The sequence below is a fragment of the Lissotriton helveticus genome, chromosome 5_1 (assembly GCF_964261635.1).
Source record: "Lissotriton helveticus chromosome 5_1, aLisHel1.1, whole genome shotgun sequence".
Taxonomy (NCBI): domain Eukaryota; kingdom Metazoa; phylum Chordata; class Amphibia; order Caudata; family Salamandridae; genus Lissotriton; species Lissotriton helveticus.
In genome coordinates this window covers 128537987-128563284 of record NC_136065.1, presented here as the reverse complement: position 1 = coordinate 128563284, position 25298 = coordinate 128537987, and the positions used below count along the sequence as shown (strand labels likewise).

General features: G+C 45.8%; 1 protein-coding gene across 2 annotated transcripts in view; it reads left to right on the top strand.

The window, feature by feature from the left end:
- Positions 1-25298, top strand: part of CNTRL (centriolin) — a 1008983-nt gene that overhangs the window by 750511 nt on the left and 233174 nt on the right. For both annotated transcript variants that reach the window (XM_078641873.1, XM_078641874.1), the window contains 3 exons: positions 1776-1891; positions 4505-4722; positions 17537-17694. In XM_078641873.1, the coding sequence (XP_078497999.1) occupies positions 1776-1891; positions 4505-4722; positions 17537-17694 (492 nt within the window). The remainder of the gene's footprint in view (positions 1-1775; positions 1892-4504; positions 4723-17536; positions 17695-25298) is intronic.

The following is a 25298-nucleotide window of genomic DNA, read 5'->3' as shown; positions in this document are numbered from 1 at the left end:
ACTGTTTCTAAGGTTGTGTTTAAAGTAACTTATAATTAGGATGGTAACTTTAGACAGTCACCACTTTGTTGTCTCAACATCTGGTAGCCTTTCCTGACTATCTACAGCAGTTGTCTCGTGAGACAACAGGCTGCCACCCTGCTAGGAAGTGTAAAGTGCTCCCAGAAATAGGGAGCACAAAGAATTGCTGGTTGGAGGAGGTGTGACCTCCTCCAGCAGGCTGGCTACCGGGGTGTGATTACAGGTGCCCAGCTTCAAAGAGGCTGCCGCCTCAGTAAAGCACATGCCAGCCACACCTCAACCTGCACGCTCTTTTGTGTAGGCACAGACTGGCCCCTCCTCCAGAGGGAGAAAAGCTGTTGTAGAACTGGGTTTGCAGGAGGAGTGGATCATTATGCTGGGTTCACCCTAGGGGTGTGGCCAGAGCGCCAAACAGGGAAAGAAGACTTGAGACATCTTGGACAGAGAAGGGTACTCTGGGATTGTTTCTTGCTAAACCCCCATGTGATGAATAGTGGGAAGGGGTACCCCGTGTGATATGTTACCCCATGGGCAAGTTAGTCCTCCCTTCCACAAAATGTAAGTTGGCATAAAAGAGCACCCCTGACACACTGGCCTCAGATCACCATTGGGCTGAAAAAAAAAGGACTGCTCTAGTGATTCCTGGACCAAGTAAAGAGAGGCTACACAAGTGACTGGACTGCACCTGCTGCAAGAGGACTGTGCCGGCTATGCCCACTTGTGGAAAAGAACTCCAACTCCAAGGCAGAAGTAGCTCCAAGGGATAAATGGCTAGCCCTCTATTAAATACAAGCACTACAAAAGCTAAAGGAGCCTGCACCTTCGAGAATCCAGCTGTCCAGGAATGCCTGCCTGCCACTGAACGCCCGAGTGCCTTCTGGGAGACAAAGTCCTGTCATTTTGGAGGTGCCCCCCAGTCTTTGGGCCCATGACCGAAGTCAGCCTATTCTGATCCACCTACAAAAAAGGTTTACCTACCACCAGTAACTACTGTGACTGCTGTAACTGCAAGACAAGTTAACCAACTGCGACTGGACCTGCGCAGGACCCCACTAGTACCTCGTGGAGATAATTCCTGGGGCCGAAGACAACTGCTGACGTTCGTGGACCCAAGGGTGACCAAAGGAAGATTCGCCACTCAGCTTTTGCGTCATCAGCATCCTATATCTGCTGCGTCAGGACTACTTATTTGTTGTACCACAAACAAGGATAAAGATACAGTTAGAACCCTGAAACTGTTGGAACTGACAGATCACTTTCCACCTGGACATGAGTGGTCCCTGTGAGTGGCTCCCAACGCACTGTGGGCAAATCAAGAGCGGTTTCATTGCTGTTCTAGTCCATTGGTTCAGAACCGCTAAGGTACTTAAAATACAGTGATGTATTTTAACTTCCAAAAATTATAGCTCCGGTTTCCCTCAATAGATGTATGTTGTTGTAGTGTCTATTTAAAGCTAAAAATAGTTTTTATAAATGTATGTCAAATATATGTCATATTTCATACTTATTGACTATTTTGGTACTTCTAAATGCTTTACACTTGGTAGTTTGATTATGCCTGACTGCTGTGTGCCACATATACCGGAGGCCATTGTGATTTGTTGCTCTTTCAAGCCAACTTGGGTTTCTGCAGTTTCCTCCACAGTTCTTTACATGAACAACCTACATTTTCTGTCGCAATCGCATTTCATAAAGGTCAATTTGTTTATGTGAATGCTTTAAAAACTGATGCTGTTTTCTCTTCCTCAATTTAGAGCTAAAGCACGTTCTAGAACTAGTACAGCTGGAAAACAATGAACTTCAAGGGCTGAAGCAGCAGCACAATCAAAAGATCAATGAACTAGAAAAGGCTCAAGTTGCTGTACTGGAGGTAGGGTCTGCATTGTGCCCTGTTCATGATAAGACGCTTTCTTGAATGAGGTGAGGGGAGGAAGGGGTTAGATGTTCGGAGGGCAAGGGACAGCTTCCAGAGTTTTATTTTTAGCCATGAGATATGTACACAGCAACATTCTGGACTGTTGGCATTTTGTGTGGTATTATGGCGTTTAAATAGGGCATGTCATGGTCCAGGTTAGATTTGACAAGTGAGCTGTCAGCACCTCCAATATTGACCTACCATGAAGAATCATCCTTTAATGATAGCTTTTATTTGGGAGATCATGCTTTCGACAGCATCGTAGTGGAGGAGATGTGGTTTAGTGACTAAGGCATGATACTTAACCCAGAAAATTTGCATCTAATCACAATGTTTACGATTGACCAAGTAGATTGTGATTCTGAGCAAATTACTATCTTCCTGTGGCTGAAACAGGTGAAAAATGTATTGTGCCTCTGAATGATCCTGCAACCTCTTCCAATCAGATCTTCTTTCATGTAACCCTATCTTATCAGAAACCCATACCAACAATTTATTTATTTATAAAGACTTTTCTATACACCAGTGCTTAATTTGAGACTGTGGTTTCCGGTTCTAGACACTGGCACTTAATGGTCAACACTGGCACTTGTGCCAGTCTACCTGTGACGGTGTCTGGCTAATTTAGAGATGACCACAACAATAGTTAATTATTAATGCAATATACTTTAAAAATGACAATTACCTGCCTCCAAAGTCATTCTTATAAATTTGGGGGCCTGAAATAGTCCAAATTGACACACTTGTAGGAGTGTGATGGTTAGTATTGTGTTGTTACTATCAGTGGCAGCATTGCAGTGGCAATGTATGGTGCAGGTTGCAGTGACCTCCTGATGAGAGCCCTGGCACTTATTTTGTTTTACAAATTTAGCATATACTACACTATGGCCCTCAATACGAGTTCTCAATATTTCGGTATGGGGACAACAAAGGCTGGAATAACAGATTGTGGCTGATATCCCCACATCACAATACAGTAATTATTAATTACTTTTCCTGGAATGTGGCATAACATACAGCCTCAAGAATATTGTGTCCAATTTTGTGCTTTTTTTCCCATTCATTGTAAAATAACAGCCCCAAATCAACATCCTTTTCTCATTTACATAGAGCATGCAATAGATGCAATGTGACATTTGATTTTTTTTTTTAAATCTATCCCTCAGTGCACCAACCCATCAGACCTAGGGAGCAATTCCGATGTCATTCGGAAGGGCTCCAAATCTGATTCGGGTCTCGCAAATCCGATCCGAAGCCATTGTTTCTGATCAACTCGTTCCCAGTTCCGAATGACCAAGTACGATGCCTGGATACCGTTAGCGTTGACCGATTCGGTTCCAGTAGGCATTCACACAGGACAAGTCTTTCCGATCCGATTTGTGCAGCTCTATGGATTTGATTTCCAAACGAGCGTGTACGATGAACTATTCGGACAGCCTTTCCTTTTTGGTTTGACCAGAACGAATCAGCTGCCAAAATCGGTCTTTGGAGGCCCATAGCAGGTCCCCCTTAACCCGGGGCCCTTTGAATTGAGTCCGTGGGTCCCCTCTTCCCAACCATGCACAAAGTGGCAGGCACCATGGAGTGCCAGCCACAGGGTGCACGCTTTCCCCAACTACCCCTTTTTGGGTCGAGCCTGCAAAACCTGTTGTTATCTCCTCTATTGGCTTTTGGCATGCCCATGAATTGCCATTTGTTCGTTGTTGTGCCATTTAGAAATACTTTTATTTTTTATTGGTGCATTGGATCTGATTCTCCCGCCTTTGCATTCTTGGGTCACGCCCAGGCGATTTCATTCATTGTTTGCTTGCGTTGGCCTTCCCAATACGTCCCCGGTTCCTTCTGGTCATCCTAACCTGCCTTTTTATTTTGTAAGCTATCAACATCTTTCTAGGCTTTTAGGCCGTTTCACGGAGCAATGCTCTGTTCGGCATCTGCATAGTGGCAATTTCTGTCCGGTAGCTGTTGAGCTATCTAATCGCTCCAACTCAAAAAAATGGGAGACCTATTGCATTTCTAATGCTTGTTTCAATGGGAGCCTGTGTTCACGTTCGGAACACAGGCAATGGAAGCCCGACTGAATCGTATCCAGAAGCTTTCGGGTGCATCATACTCGCTCGGTCGGACTCCTCCGATCCGAGTCGTCCGGAAAGCATTCGGAAACCGATTTGTCGTAATGCTTTCCGAACGAGATCAGAATCGGGCCCTTAATGTTAGATGTTACCTTTGGCTTATTTATTTATTTTAACTGTTGCTGCTTCTCAGCTTCATCAAATCCCCTTTATTTCCCTTTTTTCGTAATCTAAATTCTAACTGAAAACCTCTGTACCTGTATAATACTTTCTTGCTTTGTAGCTAGGTTTAAACTATATAAATCACTTAAATGCAGACCTAATTACAGACCAGTAGCATAAATACCTTTTTATTATTTTATACAATTGTCATCCTATTTTAGCACCCACATGGATGTGTTAACCTTTAGACTAAAATATTGCTTCCTAATCGGCTGCTTTTTAACTGATGACACCATCCCTTTATTTGTCTGAAAGTCTTGTTTGTTTTATATAGGAAAGACTAAAGCTGGAAAATCTTCAGCGAGACACCCAGAGACAGCGTGGAGAAGTGGAGTGGCAAAGACAGCTACTAGAAAAAGATCACCAAGAAATTGAGCTTCTTATGGCTCAAATGCGCACTCTCCAAGATAGCGTGGAAACTCTAAGCAAAGAGTGCAAGCAGCTTGAGGAAAGTTGTCACAGTCTAGACAATAAGTTTGTGAAAACTAAAAGGTATTTCTAAGCAGATCATGAAGTCAAACAAGAGCATTTTGAAATTAAATTATTTTGGTGGGAGCCACTTAGGAGATAAGAAATATTAGGATGGAAGAGTTTTCAAGGGATGCCGAATTATACCCAGAGGGAAAATCCATGGCAGATTTTTAGGGTAACCAGAGGCAGTGTAATGATTTCCATTGAGATTTGTATGTAAATTTATATCATGTGAATATTTGAAAACTCTTACCCAGATCCAGCTCTCTTAGGATTAAGTGGGGACACTGGCCATTGGCCACAGATAAAATGAAAGATCTAAAAAATAGATACATTTCAAAATATGCAATCCTTTGTGCATCTACTTCACAAAATTCATAGATCAACTTACAGTGCATATTAACAATACATACTATTTTCAATAATGTTTAGTTTGCTGGTAACAATTTATATGTAGCATGTGTGGATGTAGATAAACATGCTCTGCATACTCCTGCGACCTAGTATTAGGCACAGACTGTTGCAACTTGTTTTTCTTCTAAGATGTCTTTCAAGCTATGAAATCTCGATGACTCCTTCTCTGGTCGTGAGTGAGCATGGGTACTGACTAATTTGTTAGACTGGTGGTCTACCTGGTGTGAAGACAAAATTCAAAAGTCTGCCATCTTGGTGATGGCAGAATTAGGAACTCTGGGACAGGGTCATGCCCGCTTGCCACAGGAAGTGGTCATATAGGGGGCATAGTGACCCCAGAGGTAAGTAGCCCATTTGCTATTACCCTGCACTCCCCTAACACCTCTAAATCTTGTATTTAGGTGATCCCCTAACACAAGGAAATCAGATCCTGCTGACTTGAAAGAAGACGGACGCTGAAGAGAACAGAAGACCAGCAACTTGACTTGGCGCCAACCATGCCCCCTTGACAATTGCACCAAAGACTAATAGTCCTACAGCTGCCTGTCCCTCCAAAAGCCTGGGAGGACTTCCAGCCTTTACCCAAGACCCAGGAACTCCTGACTAGTATTGGAGCTACTCCCTTGCATTCTCTAGGCATCTCAGAAGAGCTGCGAGGACTAGGGACCCCCATAAACCCAACACACCTGCCCCTGTACCTCCTAGTTGAAGTGGGCCAACAGTGCCAGTGCGGTCCCCAGACCCTCCAGACTCAAAGCCCACCTTGGGCTTCCCAGCTGTGGACTTCCAATTCTGTCTGCAGGCTCTTTGTACAGACCACCCTCTACCACAAGTGTCTCGGGTGACATAAACCTGATGCCTCTACACCCGGCTGCCCCGGCCAGAGGAGAAGAGGATCAAAGATATCCCTGAGCATTTTGAGACCTGAGCCCACCTGTTGGTTCAGCCTGACTGGTCTCCCAGTCCAAGCCTTCTGCCTCATTTTAACTGGACAGATCCCCTTTGATTAACATTGGGCACTCAACGCTGTATTGCATCACTGCACCAGGCCGCCGAAGTGCCACCTGAGGTGACCTGTTGGTGCTACCTTGGACCTTGCCCCATACTCACCTAAAGCCCAGGAGATTGGTCTCGTAAGTCGCTTTGAAGTACTTTTATGCAGTGTATTTCTATCCTCCATAGGTTAACAATACGCTTCCGAAATTGAAAAAAAGAAGTGTACCTTTTTGAAAACTATAAATATTTCTATTTTGAAACATTTACCTGATTTTGATGATTGTGATGGCAAAAGTTCTATAACAATATGTGTTATTTTTATACAGTGGTGTGGATCTCCTTTTTGAGTCGTATGTACCATTTATTTACTGTGTATGTATTGCAGGTGTTTAACACTCCTCTCTGATAAGGCTGCTTGACCTCACTACCCCCTAAGAGAGTACCTTGGGATTTGCTAGAGCAAGCCCCTGTCCACTTATAAGAGATGCCTGGACTCTTTGCACAGTACAACTCTTTTTCGTATACTAAATAAAGAGCCAGCTTCCAACACTTTCTTTGCTCCATCTCATCACTCCCAAAAAGAGGAGAGACTCCACTGCCTGGACACAAAAAGAGCATTGTCGTTTTACCTTGACTGCACAATAGAGTTGCGGGAGGACGATCAACTATGTGGGAGTAGTAAAGGGAAATCTGTGCAGTACAGAAGATAGCAAATACAAGGAGATGATGAAAGGAGCGCTAAAACTTTTCAGACACTCAATTCAATTCAATTCATAAACTTTAGTCGGGTACCTTAGTACCCATAAAAGCACAAAATCATGACAAATACAAACAGCAGTCTATGAATTTGAGGACACCTGACAATATAAAATTATACAAAAATATTACATAATCATCAGAGTTTTAAAACTGCCTATTAAAAGTAATTTCATTGGGAAAGAAATATGACTAAAATCGTTAAAACATTTTACAATTGTGTCAAGAGGCTCAGGGATCCAACATAGACTTACGTGTTCTAATGGCTATTCTAAGAAAAGTGCACGTGCGAAAGATCAAATCTGGATCATCCAGGCTTACTATACACAGATAGGCCTCGTCCAGGCTAATAGGCCATCTCTTTTTAAAATAGGGATTTAAAAGCCACTTCAAATATTTGATATAGTACTTACAGAAAAAGAGAAAATGTATAATTGATTGTCCACTCCTCCCATCACAAGGACATGATGTTTGATTAAGATTGGGGTGGTAACCAAGAGAGAAGCAAAGTGCAAATCTGACAGTTCCAGCTCTTAGACAGCATAATAAGCTCCTATCCCAGCGACTCATTATTAAAGTGCGATATAAATGCAGAGGATGACAATACTGTTCAATAGGCATATAATTGTGAACAGATGATTTAACTGATTCTAAATCAATCCTCTCTTTATTATATAGGGAGTAGCGAGCTTCTCTTAATTCCTTTTTGGACACTGCTTCAGCTGTACTAGAATCTAGGAAAATATGTTCCCTATTGATGCTGCGCAAACTTTGTTGCACTCCACTCAACCAGGGGACTTCCATCCCTTTATCACACTTTAAGCAGTCACTGATAATCTCTCGAGTAAGGGAAGTAGCCTGATTCTTCCATACTGAAAACCAAAAAAGAGCTGGTCGAGCACGAATAAAATCAGATATCAAATTAAGATTGAGCTCCTTGTGACATATATATTGTGGTGTCGAGATTGGGATACCCAACAGTTTCCTACAAAACCTGTTTTCTTCCCTTTGGATACATGAACTATTTACTGTGACCCAAATCTCAGCCACATATGTAGCCACAGGGATGCACTGTAGCTTATACATTTTCTGAATTGCTAAAATAGCTCCAGTGGTCTTAGGGCGGGAGAGACTCAAAATTTTATTGGTGGCCTTTGAGAACTTGCTCCTGGAATGGGCTAAATGCTCATTCCAGGAGCCATTTGCAGCAAAGACCAACCCCAAATAAACAAATGAACGCGTATATGTCAATTTTTGCCTATCTACTGTGATAGTGCCCATCTCTCGCTTCCCGGGTCCACTACACATTAAAAAGGATTTTTTTAAATTAACACGTAAATCTAAGCCATCCATTTACTTGTTAAAGTTTTGGACTAAATACACAGAGGGTTTGGAGTGCGGCCTATAAGGACCGCATCATCTGCGTATAAAAGCACAGGGATAGATTTCCCGTTAATTTTGGGAACATCTTGGGTAGCAGTTTTCAAAGAGCTGTTCAACCCATTAATATAGATAATGAAGAGAAGGGGGGCCAGGACACAACCCTGTCTTACCCCCCTACCTACTTCAATTACCCCCGAAACCTCTCCTCCCATGCCAATCCTCACCTGTGCCTGGAGATCTTTATGGAGATATGCTAAAAAGTGTACCAGCGGCTCATCCAGCCCACCTGCCAGAAGGATTGTCCACAGCTTGGCCCTGTTAACAAGGTCAAAAGCTGTGGACAGATCCATGAATGCCATATAAACCGGTGAACTCCGTGCAATGGTGTATTTCCCAATAACCTAATTAAGGTTAAGGCATTGTTTGACTGTTCCCCCCTTGCTCCAAAAGCCTAACTGGCATGGTTCTAGAATGTCGTTTTTCTATGTCCAGGTTAGAATTTTGTTATACAGAACTCTCCCCAATATTTTTAGGGTATTATCTATTAAAGATATAGGTCTGTAGTTACTCGGCTGGGACCTGTCTCCTTTCTTAAAAATCTGTACTATAATACTCTTGGCCTTGGTAGCAAGTAAGGTGGCAAGAGTCAGACTATTAAAAACATTCAATAGCAATGGGGCCCAGAAATCAGGATTCCATTTGATTAGGTCAATTGGCAACCCGTCTGGCCCCGGGGCTTTGTTCTCTAAGCTCTGCTGGATGGCCACTTCTACTTCTAAAATAGTTATCTCTATAGGGGTCAGAATGCCGGGCACATAGTGTTCTGTCCCTGATTGTGGGGTGGCATACATTTCCGAGAAGTGATTTACCCAGGCATCACTAGAGATATTGCAACTAATGGGGGTTGATAAGCTGGCCCATTGATCGAAGGTCCCTTACTGCAGACCAAAATATGTTACCTTTTTTTTTTAACTGGCTGCCTCAGAAAGAATTTCCCAACGTTCCGTCAGGAGGGCCTTCTTCCTATTTGCAATCATTACATTACAATCCTTCCTAGCCAACTGAATGTCAGTGGCCCACCTCGTGTTGGCTGATAGGGCCCAACGTAGGTTCCTATTAGCCAGTGTACATTCTCGGTCAAACCACCTAGGGCTACTTTCTACTTGGGGTACAGGTTTCGATAAAAGATTTTTTGTGGCCTGGCATAATTTAGTAAAATCCTGGATTACCTAATTATGTAAGGGTTGCAGTGACAGGCAAGATTAATTCCTTAAGCACTTTACCGCTATCAACCCCCTTCCAGTTTAATCTTAGGTTATCCGTCAATGGGGTCAGATTCGAGGCCCCGCGTTCAATCAGGAACACGGGTCTAGGGGCGGAATTCAACAATATTTTGATAAGGTTATGATTCCCATAATCCGATGCAATGACTTCTGCACCCTTTAGTTGGTCTTCAAGTGAAGGGGAGATGAAAACAAAATCTATCGTTGAGCAACAACCCCTTCCCCTAAATGTTGGTTGAATATGGCCAGTTGCATTAGGCCCGCCCACCAGGTCCATGACATTAACCAGATTGTGTGATCTTAAGAGAAGAGCAAGTTCAGCACCCCTACGAGCAGATTGCCCGGAGTAACCTGTCCCTCCATCATGCCCCTTACTGGTAAATTTGGCATTAAAATCACCCCCCAGCAGAACCCCTGTAGGGACCCCCGCATTAGACCGTGTGTCCAAATTTGAAATAAAATCAAAAAGCCCAATGAAATTCTTATTAGGAACAGAACGGAAGTCATTATTATAGAAATTCACCAAATGAAAACAAACTCGCCTTTTAAAAAGCACAACTTGATAGTTTTGGCTGTGAGTTGGAAGGACCTTAAAACTGCCACTAGCAGCCACATTAATCCCTATAAACAGACCACCCGACCGTCTGCCCATTTTGGGGGTTAAAGCTGCCACACTAAAACAATGGAACCCTTCGATAAACAAATCTTCTGTGGCCCAAGTCTCCTGGAACATGACTATGTAATGTTCCTTTATCATGCACAGCCAATCGTGGTTGTCAAGCCTAGATCGTAATCCTGCCACGTTCCAGCTTAGAACGCTCAAATCAACCCCACTACTACCTCTGGGTATGGCTGTCCTATCTGCAGTTTTGTGGGATATAAGGGTTGTGCCAGACCTTGGCCCTTCAAGGACTTGTATATTAGGTGTCAACGATAGTCGTCAGTCCTGGGTGTCTAGGCTGGAAAGTGTGTGAAACCTGTTGGCTGTTAACACATGTGCTTCAGGACCCCATACTAATGTTACTAACGGTTTGTAAAAATAGCCCATGGTGAGTGCACTAATATCTGTTGTGACAGCGAATGATTGGTCTCTAATGGTTAATAAACGGCGGACCATTTGTGGTCTACGAAAATTCAGGACAATACAGTCGCCGTCAATACTCTTATTTGATTGGCCAACCCACCCTACTCTTCTGACCATGATGATTTCATCCATTAGGCAAGGGTCAAAGTTTTTATGTTTACGGAGCCAGTCTACAGATTTATTGGTTTGGGACACCAGTCAAGACTAGCACATAGGGACTGAAGGCAGGTGGCAAATACAAGACATCGGAATTGGGGGTTTGTATTTACATTCCGAAAGCGCTCTCTGATGTCTTTGGCTGGGTCAACTACAGCAATGCCCGACTGGGGCTCATTGTAATTAGCTCGCCCTACGGCATAATTCGGATTACTTGTGATATCCAATCCTGATGTTACCTGGTTGACTCTCCCAGTGAAATCAGGGTTGGATACAAATCCATCTCCTTGCTTCCGGCAAGATGCACATAAAGTAACTAAGGCAATATCCATGGGGGTGTGATACTGAGTGGTTGCGCCTCACTATCGCGGCTATCCACTGCAAATGTTATAGATTTATTTGCAACAATAGGATCATTATTCGGCTTTCCCCCATTGAGCTTGTCCATAGCTGAGTTCAAGTGCATCAATTTCCCCCAAAGCAAATCAAAATTTTTAACAATCTACTCCTTTATGCATTCCAGTCTTGATTCAAACCCTTCCATTATAAGGTCCAGGGTTAAAGTACCTGTGTCTACCGCATGGTATCGTCTGTCTGTGTTGCAGCAGAGGTTGTATACACAGTCTCATTGACTTCTGAACTGCTAGTCGATGCCCCATCGTCAGCGTTTTTGGATTTCGGTTTAGGCTTAGCATTTGTAGTTTTAGCAGCATTTTTCTTCCCTTTGGCTAATTGGGAAGCTAATTTATGGTCTGTGGCAGATTTTCCAACGTTCCCCCGGGTGTTGGTAGAAGGCGAACCTATGTTAAAAGAGACCAGGGATGGTGAGGATGACAAGGGTGAACTCAAAGTGCTGGGGCCAGCTATTAGTGATGGTATTTTTGGTGTGTAAGATATATTGGAATCAGCTTGACCTCCCAGCGACAGACGTGACTGTAATACAGTAGGGTCCAGAGACAGTCTTGTTTTTGTCAGCTGAATCTCATGCGTGAGCAATGACTCAGCCCATACAATAAAATCTTCCAAAGTTCCGGCTACCCCTTTCCGCTTACTCATTGTAAAACAGGGAAGGCTAGTAAACCCTAGTGTAATAACTCAGTTCTCCAAGCAACACGATAACATCAATTATAACAGGGTGCTTGCGTTACCTTGCACCTCGGTGTTCCTTCCATGACCGAAAACCAAATGGGGTGGCCCAGCCCAGCCTCCTTCAGCCTCTGACGTCGCGGGAGCCCTGCAACCCTTATAAGCGCCTCCTGGCGCTTGCTGAGCGCGGTGGCGGCGTGCGCGCCGTGGGTGCTGCTGGGTAGTGTAGTTCCGGCAGTGGCGGTGGTGGCGGCAAGGTTGCTGAAGGGCTCAGCGGCAGTGGCGGCAAGGTTGCTGAAAGGCAAGTGTCCCCAAAGTTACGGCAGGGCTCCCGCTCCACCGGAGCCCTGCTACCCTTATAAGCGCCTCCTGGCGCTTGCTGAGCGCGGTGGCGGTGTGCGCGCCGTGGGTGCTGCCGGGTAGTGTAGTTCCGGCAGTGGCGGTGGTGGCGGCAAGGTTGCTGAAGGGCTCAGCGGCAGTGGCAGTGGCGGCAAGGTTGCTGAAAGGCAAGTGTCCCCAAAGTTACGGCAGGGCTCCCGCTCCACCGGAGCCCTGCTAGCGTTATAACCGCCTCCTGGCGCTTGCTGAGCGCGGTGGCGGCGTGCGCACCGCGGGTGCTGCTGGGTAGTGTAGTCCCGGCGGTGGTGGCAAGGTTGCTGAAGGGCTCAGCGGCAGTGGCGGCAAGGCTGCTGAAAGGCAAGTGTCCCCAAAGTTACAGCAGGGCTCCCTAGAGCAAGCCCTGTCCATTTATAAGAGATGCCTGGACTCTTTGCACAGTACAACTCTTTTTGGCATACTAAATAAAGAGATACAAAAGGGGCTGATGGACGGAGCGTTTGAACAAATCAAACACTCACCCCCAGTCAACTGATCTGGGTTTAATCCATCACCATTCTTTAGTTCACTCAGCCACCCCAGTTCAGACATGGCTATATGCAAATCAGTCTGACCCTGTGCCTCGTGGGAACAGTCCAGCCCGAACTGCCAAGCCATGTCTTCCCTGGACCGGAAACAAGCATCCTGGGACCGGTCTCGGATTCATAATCCTCATCAGCCAGGCTATCTTGAATCCAGTGGCCAAGTGAACAAGGGACTCACGTCTGAGCATACCCTGCCACACTTAGGGCGAACAAAGCGATACAAAAGGGGATGATGGATGGAGCGTTTGAACAAATCAAACACTCACCCCCAGTCAACTGATCTGGGTTTAATCCATCACCATTCTTTAGTTCACTCAGCCACCCCAGTTCAGACATGGCTGTATGCAAATCAGTCTGACCCTGTGCCTCCTGGGAACAGTCCAGCCCGAACTGCCAAGCCATGTCTTCCCTGGACCGGAAACAAGCATCCTGGGACCGGTTTCGGATTCATAATCCTCATCAGCCAGGCTATCTTGAATCCAGTGGCCAAGTGAACAAGGGACTCACGTCTGAGCATACCCTGCCACACTTAGGGCGAACAAAGCGATACAAAAGGGGATGATGAACGGAGCGTTTGAACAAATCAAACACTCACCCCCAGTCAACTGATCTGGGTTTAATCCATCACCATTCTTTAGTTCACTCAGCCACCCCAGTTCAGACATGGCTATATGCAAATCAGTCTGACCCTGTGCCTCCTGGGAACAGTCCAGCCCGAACTGCCAAGCCATGTCTTCCCTGGACCGGAAACAAGCATTCCTGGGACCGGTTTCGGATTCATAATCCTCATCAGCCAGGCTATCTTGAATCCAGTGGCCAAGTGAACAAGGGACTCACGTCTGAGCGTACCCTGCCACACTTAGGGCGAACAAAGCGATACAAAAGGGGATGATGGACGGAGCGTTTGAACAAATCAAACACTCACCCCCAGTCAACTGATCTGGGTTTAATACTAAATAAAGAGCCAGCTTCCTACACTTTCTGTGCTCCATCTCATCACTCCCAAAAAGAGGAAAGACTACACTGCCTGGACACAAAAAGAGCATTGTCGTTTTACCTTGATTGCACAATAGAGTTGCGGGAGGACGATCAGCTATGTGGGAGTAGAAAAAGGAAAGCTGTGCAGTACAGAAGAGAGCAAATACAAGGAGATGATGGAAGGAGCGCTAAAACTTTTCAGACACTCACCCCCAGTCACAGATCTGGGTTGAATCTATCATCGTTCTTTAGCTCACTTCGCCACTCCAGTTGAGACTCAGCTATATGCAAATCAGTTTTTCACCCTGTGCTGGGTCTTACCTGGGGTGGCAAAGTGAACTAAAGAACGATGATGGAGTCAACCCAGAACTGTGACTGGGGGTGTGTGTCTGAAAAGTTTTAGCGCTCCTTCCATCATCTCCTTGTGTTTGCTTAGTACAGAATAGAACCATCTCCCAGTGGATTGTCCTGTGCATTAGGATCTGCTACGCATTGCCCAAGAAGCAGTTCCTGAGGGCTGGCATGCTTACTAGAGCCAAGGCTGCAACTACTGTGTTATCACGCATCATTCTCCTCCTGGACATCTGCCAGGTAGCAATGTGGGCATTACTGCCCATGTTCACAAAACACTACTGCCTGGACTGTCAGGTCCACGGGGACAGGCACATTGCAGACCCACGTCTCGGGAGGTATTGCTTGGATATCAAATTTGAAGTTAAAGAATCTGCGGCTAGAAGTCTCTATCAGATGAACAAGTTACTTACCTTTGGTAATGCCTTATCTGGTAGAGACTCTGTCTACCTGCAGATTCCCAACCGATCCTCTTTGCTCTGCAAACTGGTTCAGGTGAAATGAACACCCTTTTCAGGGCCTTAATCTTTTCCATAACAGGGCTCATTGTTGCTCCGCACTTCTGGCATGGAAAGTTGCAAAAGTAACTGACAGCCTGCCAAAGTGGCGCCTATATAGGTACCGCACACGTCACTTCTGGCACAGCCGACGCTGAGCCAAAGCAAGCCACCTGCTGGCACACAGGGGTGCTGCTCGAAATTTTTACATCTCCAGTCTGATGCCTGGGAATATTCAAAGGTAGGGGATCTGCGGTTAGATAATCTCTACCAGATAAGGCATTACCAATGGTAAGTAACTTGTTCTTTAATCCAGTTAAGACAACACCGTAGGTGCTCAACATGGCAGTGCACTGTAGGTGACAAGTGAAAACAATTTGCATGGCAGTACTTTAAAGGAAAAATACAAAATTCCATATATTATTCATTAAATGCTCATCCAGTACAATAGAAACATTGATGTTTCGACCCAGGAAAATGATTAATGATAGGGCCTTCATTAGGATAAAATGATGGTACAAACCTCTGTACATGGTAGCTACTTCTATATAGCATCCATTTTAAAAGGCTCACAGATGCGCTGCTTGTAACTCCCAGCATGCCAACTGTCTGAGTTCTTAGGAAACACCTTCACAAAGGCCTACTGTCTTGACTCCCAGTTCTACAGCTAAGGTAAATAGGGCAGGTTTTATCAAGACCCAGTACTGAGTTGTAAGTGTAAGGACCCAGGGATGAGGTTTTCCTAGGTTTTTTTTTATTGAGACAGGGTTTCAACAATTTTGATTTGGAAAAAAAGGGTGAAATGAGGCAGTTTGGAAAAACTGCTCTCCAGCCTTCCTATGATTTCAGGTCCTCATGTCTTATGTAGGGATGGTTTCTTTCCCCCGTGCGGCCAGTCTCAGCACGTGGAACCCCAAGAAAAATCCACAAGTACCACATTAGTAAATTATGTCCTCTTTTAAGACTTATATATGTGCAACCACCACCTCTTTAGTGCCTGTGACTCTCTCTTTCCACACGGTTTCCCCTTGAAGTTTCCCTCACCCCTTATACAATTGTGCAAGACCTCTCAAGGTAACCTAAAGCCCTACCTGTTACCCCACTACCTACATCACTGTGTTAGTTCTATCCCCGGCACTGGGCCCTTGCCACCACCCGTCTACACGGCCGTGGCTCTGGTACCCTGGGCGTCCTCGCCTCTCCCCTGACTGCCAGGCTTGGTTGCTGTTGGTTGGGTCATTCGGGCCACCTTCCACATCTGTCCTCTTTCTCTCTGATGAAGCTGACCCAACCATCTCTGGAATGGATCTCGTTCCTCTTCACATTCTGCTTGGGTATTGAGTCAAGATATGAGGAACCTGCGGATAGATGTATCCATCAGAAGAAGTTGCTTATTTTCAGTAATGTTCTTTTTAGTTGATTCTCCACTCTCGGGTTCCTCATCACCTACTTTCTCAGTATTCATCTTGCTGTTTCTCACTAATATGGTTCCAGTCTAGTTTCTTATACACTGTCATATACCAGTGATTACATCAGACTCATCACCGGGTTTGAGGATGTGGAAAAAAAGACAGGAACTGATATCAGTGCCATACACTGCCCCATGTAATCATATCAGGTGATAGCACCATAGCTGTGGCTGAAGTTGCACAATGCTACTTAGCAGCCCATGGACAGTTTGTAAAGTTCAAGGATCCAGACTGGTGCCAAAGGGACATTCAAGAGATGAGGCAATTAGGAGTATGCACCAGGAAAACCATAACCAAAGATAATTTACTTTTTTTAGTAGGAGACACTATCCACATGCAAATATCTTGCTTTGAAACGGATTTCCTATTAAGAACAACGTATGCAACTGCATAATGAGCAAAAGAAAAATATAATAGAGTGCTACCGACAGCATTGCCAGTGCTTATGAATACCACACACATTCCATTTATCATATTTATTTTGCTCTTTAAACAAAAAATGCTATGCAAATTAAGGTAACATCTTCCTGAGTTCTTGTCATGTTCAAATAATTATGTACATTTGTGTGAAGGGTATTATTAGACTGCTCAGCATGTACTGTGGATTAAGAGAACAAACCTGCACTTTTCATAAACTAATGTATTCTATTTGTGTTGGAAACCGTTATTTCCATCCAAAATTGTAATTATCGTATTGTGGCAAAATAGTGAATACCTTCCTCAGCAACAGTAATGATTTAATTAGTGCTTTAAAGGAAACCATTAAACAATCCATTGTAATGTGAAGAGATGTATGTATTAGAGCAGTATTGTGGTCCTGAAAGAGCAAGCAATAAAAGTCAAAACGTACGAATTTTTCACTTGAACTGAATGGCATTTGTACATCCTTAAAACCATACAGAATCTTTTTTACCATTTGGAAGAATCTATACTCTTTGGATTTCATTTAATCTAAGGGAAGACCGCTATGCTTGTCTTCTGAGACATCAGTAGCCAGAGTATCAGGTTCAGTAATTCAAATTTTATGCGGACGTTCCTTCGATGTAGGGTTATTTATTTATTTTTATTCCATTGTGATCTGTTGTGTGCTCTCTGGGTGATATATTTCGTCTCAGTACCAGATCTGCCTCAGTTGCGGCATGGTAGAGCTATGTGACATCCTATGTTTGTAGTCCATTTTGAGGATTAATGGAAAAAAACCATAAAAAATGGTGTTCACTAACGCAGAATGTCCGTTAGTAGTGTTTAAAATATCTATAAAAAAATGCAGCATCTTATTTGTTTGACCAATGAAAGTACACTACTTTTGCAAAATAAGGAATGCCATTTGATGTACCAATGTTTTGAAACATTCGCTGTACGTTGGATGTGGAAAAATGTGATGAACACAACTGTACAAACAGTATGCTAAATACCTTTATCCTGTTGAAAACTGTAACAGGTTTTGTGTCTAACATTTCAGAATGGTTGCAGTGACAGAAGACAGTAATAAAGTTGCATTGTCTAAGATGGAGAAATTGGAAATGAACATCAAGGAAATGCAACAAGAAATTGACCAACTGAACAAGCAGAAACTTTCCATGCAGAATGAGAACACTACAGTGCAACAACTTCTGCAAGGTAACATGTGGAACTGTAGGTAGACTGTGTCCTGGTAAAAACCCATGTTACCAAATTATGTTTTGAATTGTCCCAGTCTCTGTCATATAGATATGCTTTGCTTACACACTGTGTTGAGTTAGCATGAGCTTATTAGGAGTTTAAACGCCATTTTACCTTTTTGCTGCTTCTGCACACGACACATAATTGTCACTTTAGCTTTGAGCCTAGTAGAATGTTTTGCTCCACACGAGAATAATATGTTATTGCTCTGATATCAGCTTTGCTTGGTGAGCTGTGTCTGTACAGTGAGTGCTGAAGCCTTCAAGGATATCTCAACACAGTAGTTGTTATGAGGTCTGATCTTCGCATGTTCCTAGACATAACATACATGCAGCTGCGGCCCAATTCTGGCTTTAGGCACGTTTTTATATTGCATTACACAGAGCACACACACTTGATGGTGCTTCGCATGCAGAGAGCTGGTGGAAGATGATGTGATCCCTTACCACTAGGATCTGAGATATTGGGCCGCCCTGCTAAAACCCAAAGAGACCTTCTTAGATATAATATAATATACTAGCAAGGGAGGGTGAGAATTAGGTGACTTTTAGCCTTCTTCCCTCTAGCATTTAACATGCTTTCACCCTTTGTATTCTATGGACTAGTAACTATGCTGATTACTTTGTTTCTTATAATATGTTTGCTTGTATTAGCTAAGATACTGCGCTTGAGAACACTGCATTAGAAAATAAACATTTCAAATGTGCACGCGTCCTCATTTACTCTTTGTTCTGGATTGAAATGATTGTATAACGAAAGAGTGTTCGTGTGTTCCAAGTCAATGTTCTGGTTTGTCTAAACATTGGGAGTTTGTAATAACCAATGAGACACTGTAGCTAGTCTGGTAGGGGATTTTGGGTACTAAGGTGAGTTTTGGCACACCCTAATTCACTGAGGTTCCAAGTCTCTATGCGCAGTAATGTATGAGAACAGAATCCCTGCGACATGGCGCCTAATCGTTGGTGGTCTTATTTCATGACACTTGAGTAGTGCAACATTCAGTCCTTAACCCCTTCACTATTGTTTCCGGTTAACGATGGTGTCGGACAAACCTACCTATATTTACATAGGTCTTTTCAAGCTTGAACCTTTCAAAACGGTTTCCTTGAAGTTCGAAGCATGTGGGCTGCTGAATTCATATCTATAGCATAGATCGCCGCCTAGTGTTGGGTCCGGATGATTGCACTGTGTTGTCCTGAAAGGGTCTTCGAAGTATCACGAGATAGGTGGCTCCTCCCCTGGACTACAGTGCGCATGGGCATCGACTCCATCCCCAGATTGTTTTTTTCCGCCATTGGGTTCGGATGCATATTTGATCACTCAAGTTCGGAATCAATAGAAACTTTCTTTTCGGCCCAAAGGCCTTTCCTATCGTCGGTATTGTCTTGCGATCGGTGCCCAGCTCTGTTCCAGCTCAGTTCCCGAGTCGGACATCCAGAGGAGTCGCGTGGCTCTTCGGTGCTCGAGGCCCGGTCGACGCAACAAGCCTTATTCGACAAAACATCATGGAATGGAGCCCGTTCAAAAGGTGCCCCGTGTGCAACTCGAAGTATCCCCACATCGACGTCCACCCGGTGTGCAACAAGTGCCTGTCGCCGGATCACGATGAAGCCAACTGTATGGCTTGTTCTCGTTTCCGCTCCAAGAAGACGATTCGACTTCGGCGCGTGCCGCGCCAGGAGGCCCAGCAGACGGCACCTGACCCTGTGAACATTTTCGATACCGAGGGAGAAGAGGCAGACGAGCAGGAAGATCGAGAGCCGATTTCCAATCCAGCGGCAGAGATCGACTCCAACTACGACGCAGACGTAGAAATGCACGATACAGAAGACATCGTCGACGAGGTAGGAGACGACGATGGGACCTATGGGGCCACGGAAGATAGCTCAAGCGAGGAGCTATGCCCCGTTCAGACAATATCTACGGCTCAGGTCGAAGGATCCCCACATGGCCTTACCTAAGATCTTGCACCAAGTTCCACAGTCTCGCCTCCGGGCCCGGCTACGGACACTTCTAAGGATCCGCCATTGGTCAAATCGAAACCGAAAGAGAAAGCTTCGGTGTCGACAAAACCGAAAGTGATAGAGGCGCCGTCGAAACAGAAAGCGCGTGTCGCCTTGGTCGGCTCCACGTCTTCAGACCTGTCGGTGCAGACAAAGCCAAAGAAGATTGTCGAACCGGTGAAGTCGCTCAAGGGCGTCGAGCCGAAGACTTAGACACCGAAAGCACTTGTCAAGGTCGTCGACCCGAAGACTTCGGCGCCGAGGGCCGTCGACACAGACAAAGGACTAGGAGCTACAAAAGTTGTCGATCCTGCGCGTCGGCCGGACAAGGCCAAAAGTACTACACCCCTCGAGTCCGCACATGGTGGTGGCTCAAAGGCACCTGTCGAGTCGACGCAGCCGTCCGCATCCTTCACGAAGCAGGTGTCGGAATCATTGAAACGCATTAAGGACAAAGCTTCCGCTGTCGATCCGAAGGATACTTCCACGCCGAAGCCTGCCGCCAAACCGCAAAAGTCGACGGCACCGATCCAGTTCACGCTGCCGCCGAAAGTGGCGCCGAAAGCGTTTGCGCCAAAGAAGGTTGTCGAGGCGTCCATGAAGGTGTCCACGGGGCCGAAGCCTACCCCTGCAGTTGTGGGCACAACGCATCGACGACCCCTGCTGGAGGAGCAGTCGGAACAATTTATCGACGCCGACACCGGTAAACTTTCTATTTACAAGCGAAAGATCACTCCAGCACAGCCTATGGAGTCCTACACAATTCCTTTAAAGAAGAAGAAGGATTCCACGGATTCACCCGTTCTTGTTGAACTAATAACTCCACGTGGTCAGGACACTGCTCCAATCTCGCCCACTTACTCAGATGTGGAGGCTGGGGAAGGCGACTATGAGGAGTACAACTACCCTGCCGACACTGATCCTGAAGATCAACATGACACATGGGCAGATGCTGCGGACCCAGGGGATCCACAAACTGCCCCAGACACTCAAGTGTATAATGTCAAAACATCACCTACTGAGGACTCAGCGGCATTTAATGCGCTTATTGAGAGGGCAGCCAAAAATCATGACGTCCAGCTCCATGCTGACCCTATTGAGGTGGACTTTCTGTTTGACACCTTTTCCATCTCTGAAAAGACCGTAAAGACTCTGCCAATGCTGAAGGGTGTCTTGAAACATGCTGCAGACATTTTTAAAGAACCCACACGTGCCAGGGTTATAAACCCCAGAATTGAAAAAAAGTACAAGCCGGCGCCTGGCGACCCTACCTACATCAAGGGCCAGTTGCCGTTGGACTCCCTAGTTGTTTCTAATGCCCAGAAGAGGGCAAATTCACAAACTACTGGTGATGCTCCTCCCCCTGACAAGGAATCTAAAGTGCTAGAAGCATCAGGGAAGAGGGTGGCGGCTCAAGCGGCCAATATCTGGCGCATTTCAAACACTCAGGCACTCTTGGCCAGATATGACTGGGCACATTACGATACACTTGAAACCCTGTTACAACACTTGCCAGATGAATATAAGGAGGTAGCAGAGATGCTCATTCAAGAAGGGAAACTCATCTCAAATGCTTCTATTAAGTGTGCACTGGACGCAGCAGATACCGCGGCCAGGGCCATTAACACCAGTGTAATGTTACGGCGACAGGCCTGGCTCAGGATCTCCGGGTTCAAGCCGGAGATACAGACCACCATCCTAAACCAGCCTGTAAACCCTGATCACTTATTTGGGCCTGAGGTGGACACCACCCTGGAAAAAATAAAAAAGGACACTGAGACTGCAAAGTCTATGGGGGCTCTCCAGTCCCAGCAGTTCAGGGGTAGTTCTTTTCGTCGTTCAGGCAATAGAGGTGTTTCCAGAGGCCAGCTGTCCCAACAAACACAGTACAATAAAAGTGGCGCGCAAACCACGTACAACAGAGTAGAGGTGGCTATCGTGGAAACAGCGCAAAAGGCAGAGGTCGTGGAAACAACAGCTCCCGATCCTCCGCCGCCAACAAACAGTGACGCCTTGTCACTGCCCCCCGACCATACAACACCAGTCGGGGGGAGACTCCAGCAGTTCCTGCCAGTCTGGAAATCCATCACCACAGACAGGTGGGTCAGAAAGCTTATCCAGTACGGTTATTGTCTGGAGTTAACATCCACTCCACCCAACATACCCCCAAGACACCGTCCTATGTCCACAGAGCATTTTCACTTATTGCAGCAGGAGGTACTCGTCATGCTGCAGAAAGGGGCAATCGAGCTTGTGCCAGTGGAAGAAAGAGGCACAGGAGTGTACTTAATCCCGAAAAAGGACGGGTCCCTCAGACCCATACTGGACCTCAGACCCCTAAACCAGTACATTCTATCAGAACACTTTCATATGCTCACACTGCAGCAGGTTCTTCCGTTGCTCAATCAGGGGGTTTTCCTCGCAACATTAGATCTAAAGGATGCATATTTTCACATTCCACTACATCCGTCACTCAGAAAATACCTCAGATTCACCATTCAGAATCAGCATTACCAATTCAAAGTCCTCCCTTTCGGAGTGACCACAGCGCCCAGGGTGTTCACAAAGTGCCTGGCGACAGTGGCTGCGCACCTCAGGAGACAAAACGTGCACGTCTACCCTTATTTGGACGACTGGCTTGTCCAAGCAAAGTCGGCCCAGCAGTGCGCTGCCAACATGTCCTACACCATTCACCTTCTTCACGATCTGGGATTCTCACTGAATTATCCAAAGTCACACCTTCAGCCCGCCCATGTGCGGCAGTATCTAGGCGCGACAATAAACACTCTGGCGGCCACAGCGCAGCCAAATTCAGCGAGGATCAACAGCATTCAATTGCTGATACAGAAATTCAGACCGCAACACTCGCTTCCAGCACGAGTGTTCATGCAGTGGATAGGCATGATGGCCTCCTGCATCTTCATAGTCCCGCACGTGAGAGTACATATGCATCCGCTTCAAGAGTGCTTAGCACGTCAGTGGAATCAGGCTCACGGACAGTTAAAAGACCTAGTGTTGGTGACCGGTCGTGCATACAACTCTCTGCATTGGTGGAATCCACACAACCTTTGCAAGGGCCGACCGTTCCAGTAGCCTGTGCCACAGATCATCCTAACGACGGACGCATCTCTCCAGGGTTTGGGAAGCTCATGTACTCCACTACACAGTGCAGGGACTATGGACAACGCAGCAAAAGAAGATGCACATCAACCACCTAGAGCTGATGGCAATCTTCATGGCAATGAAGGCATTCAAGGTACATCTGTGCAACAAGGTCGTGTTGATCCGGACGGACAACATGACGGCCATGTACTACATTCAGAAGCAGGGTGGTACACACTCTCCACAGTTGTCTCATCTGGCTCAGAGCATGTGGAAGTGGGCCATTCAAAGGAACATCTTCCTCATGGCGGAATACCTCCCAGGCAAGGACAATCAGATGGCGGATCTGCTCAGCAGGTACAGCCACCAAATGCACGAGTGGGAGCTACATCCATCAGTACTCTGCCCGTACTTCCAGCAGTGGGGTCATCCAGAGATAAACCTGTTCGCCACAAGGGAAAATGCCCAATTCCAAAGCTTTGTCGCCAGGTTCCCGCACCCACAGTCGCAGGGCAATGCGATATGGATGAACTGGTCAGGCAAATTTGCGTACGCTTTTCCCCCAGCACCTCTAATACCACTGGTGGCACGAAAGCTAAAGCTACACTCGATGACGCTCATCCTGGTTGCTCCAACGTGGGCACGGCAACCATGGTACACCACGTTTCTAGAACTTTCCGTGGTACCGCATCAAAGGCTGCACCTCACACCCAGACTTTTGACGCAGAGCCATGGCGACATTCAGCACCCAGAGGTCTTAGAGTTTGGCTGCCTCAACTTGCCTCCAGACTGCATGGATATCATATGGGAGGCAAGAAAGCCCACCACCAGAGCATGCTATGCAGCAAAATGGAAGCGGTTTGTCATTTATTGCGTAGACCACAACATAGACCCGCTTGACGCGTCCACGCACAACATCATTTGTTATCTGTTACATCTTTACAAATGCAATCTAGCATATGCTTCCATTCGAATACATTTATCCACCATAGCGGCTTATCTCCAAAACAGGCAGCATCTCTCCCTTTTCAGAGTGCCTACCATTAAAGCCTTTCTAGAGGGACTCAAACGAGTCATTCCTCCCAGGACCCCACCTGCTCCTGAATGGAATCTTAATGTGGTCCTCACCCGACTAATGGGTCCACCTTTTGAGCCTCTAAATTCATGCGAGATTCAGTTCTTAACATGGAAAGTGGCTTTCCTGATAGCCATTACGTCACTGCGACGTGTTAGTGAGCTCCAGGCACTAACTGTACAAGAGCCATTCATACAAATTCACTCCAACCGGGTGGTGCTGCGCACTAACCCTAAATTTCTTCCAAAGGTGGTTTCACAGTTCCATATCAATGAGACTATTGAACTGTCTGTGTTCTTCCAAAATCCTGAGACAGTGGCAGAGAGAATGCTCCACACTCTTGACGTCAAAAGAGCTTTGATGTATTACATTGATAGGACCAAAGATTTTAGGAAGACGAAACAACTCTTTGTTGCCTTTTCCGCACAACACAAAGGCAACCCCATTTCCAAAGCAGGTATAGCCAAGTGGATCGTTAAGTGTATTCAGATTTGCTATCAAAAAGCTAAGCGCACTTTAACAATCCCCCCAAGAGCCCACTCCACCCGCAAGTTGGGGGCCTCCATGGCTTTCCTTGGAAATATCCCTTTAGAAGACATTTGTAGAGCAGCCACATGGTCTACCCCACACACATTTACAAAACACTACTGTGTAGATGTGCACTCCAAGCAGCAAGCAGCTGTAGGGCAGGCTGTTCTAAAAACACTTTTTCAAACTGCTGCAGCTGGCACAGGCGGCAGCCGCTAATGGAGGGACTGCTATATATTCTATGCTATAGATATGAATTCAGCAGCCCACATGCCTCGATCTGAATATGCTACTTACCAGTATGCATCTGTTCTTGGCATGTAGGGCTGCTGACATTCATATCGCCCGCCCTCCTCCCCGGCGCCTGTAGCGGCTGCAGCACTTACACTTACTGTTAGCATGGTCATCGCTCACACTGTTACACTCCATCTTCGCCACAATGGCTAAAAACAATCTGGGGATGGAGTCGATGCCCATGCGCACTGTAGTCCAGGGGAGGAGCCACCTATCTTGTGATACTTCGAAGACTCTTCCAGGACAACAATGTGCAATCATCCGGACCCAACACTAGGCGGCGATCTATGCTATAGATATGAATGTCAGCAGCCCTACATGCCAAGAACAGATGCATACTGGTAAGTAGCATATTCATTACTTCCCAGTTGTGCTACAGAGTTTACTTTGTACCTCTTTCTTTCTTTGTCACTATGGCCGCGGTGAACATTCCGCAACATAGTCGAATTGCGGTGCGCAATCATTTGCAGACTTATAATGTTCCCGTGGTTGGCATGGCCATGATAATGGTGGTGAGTGCAGAGGTGGCTTACCCATACGAATTTTTTTTACTCGTGGGT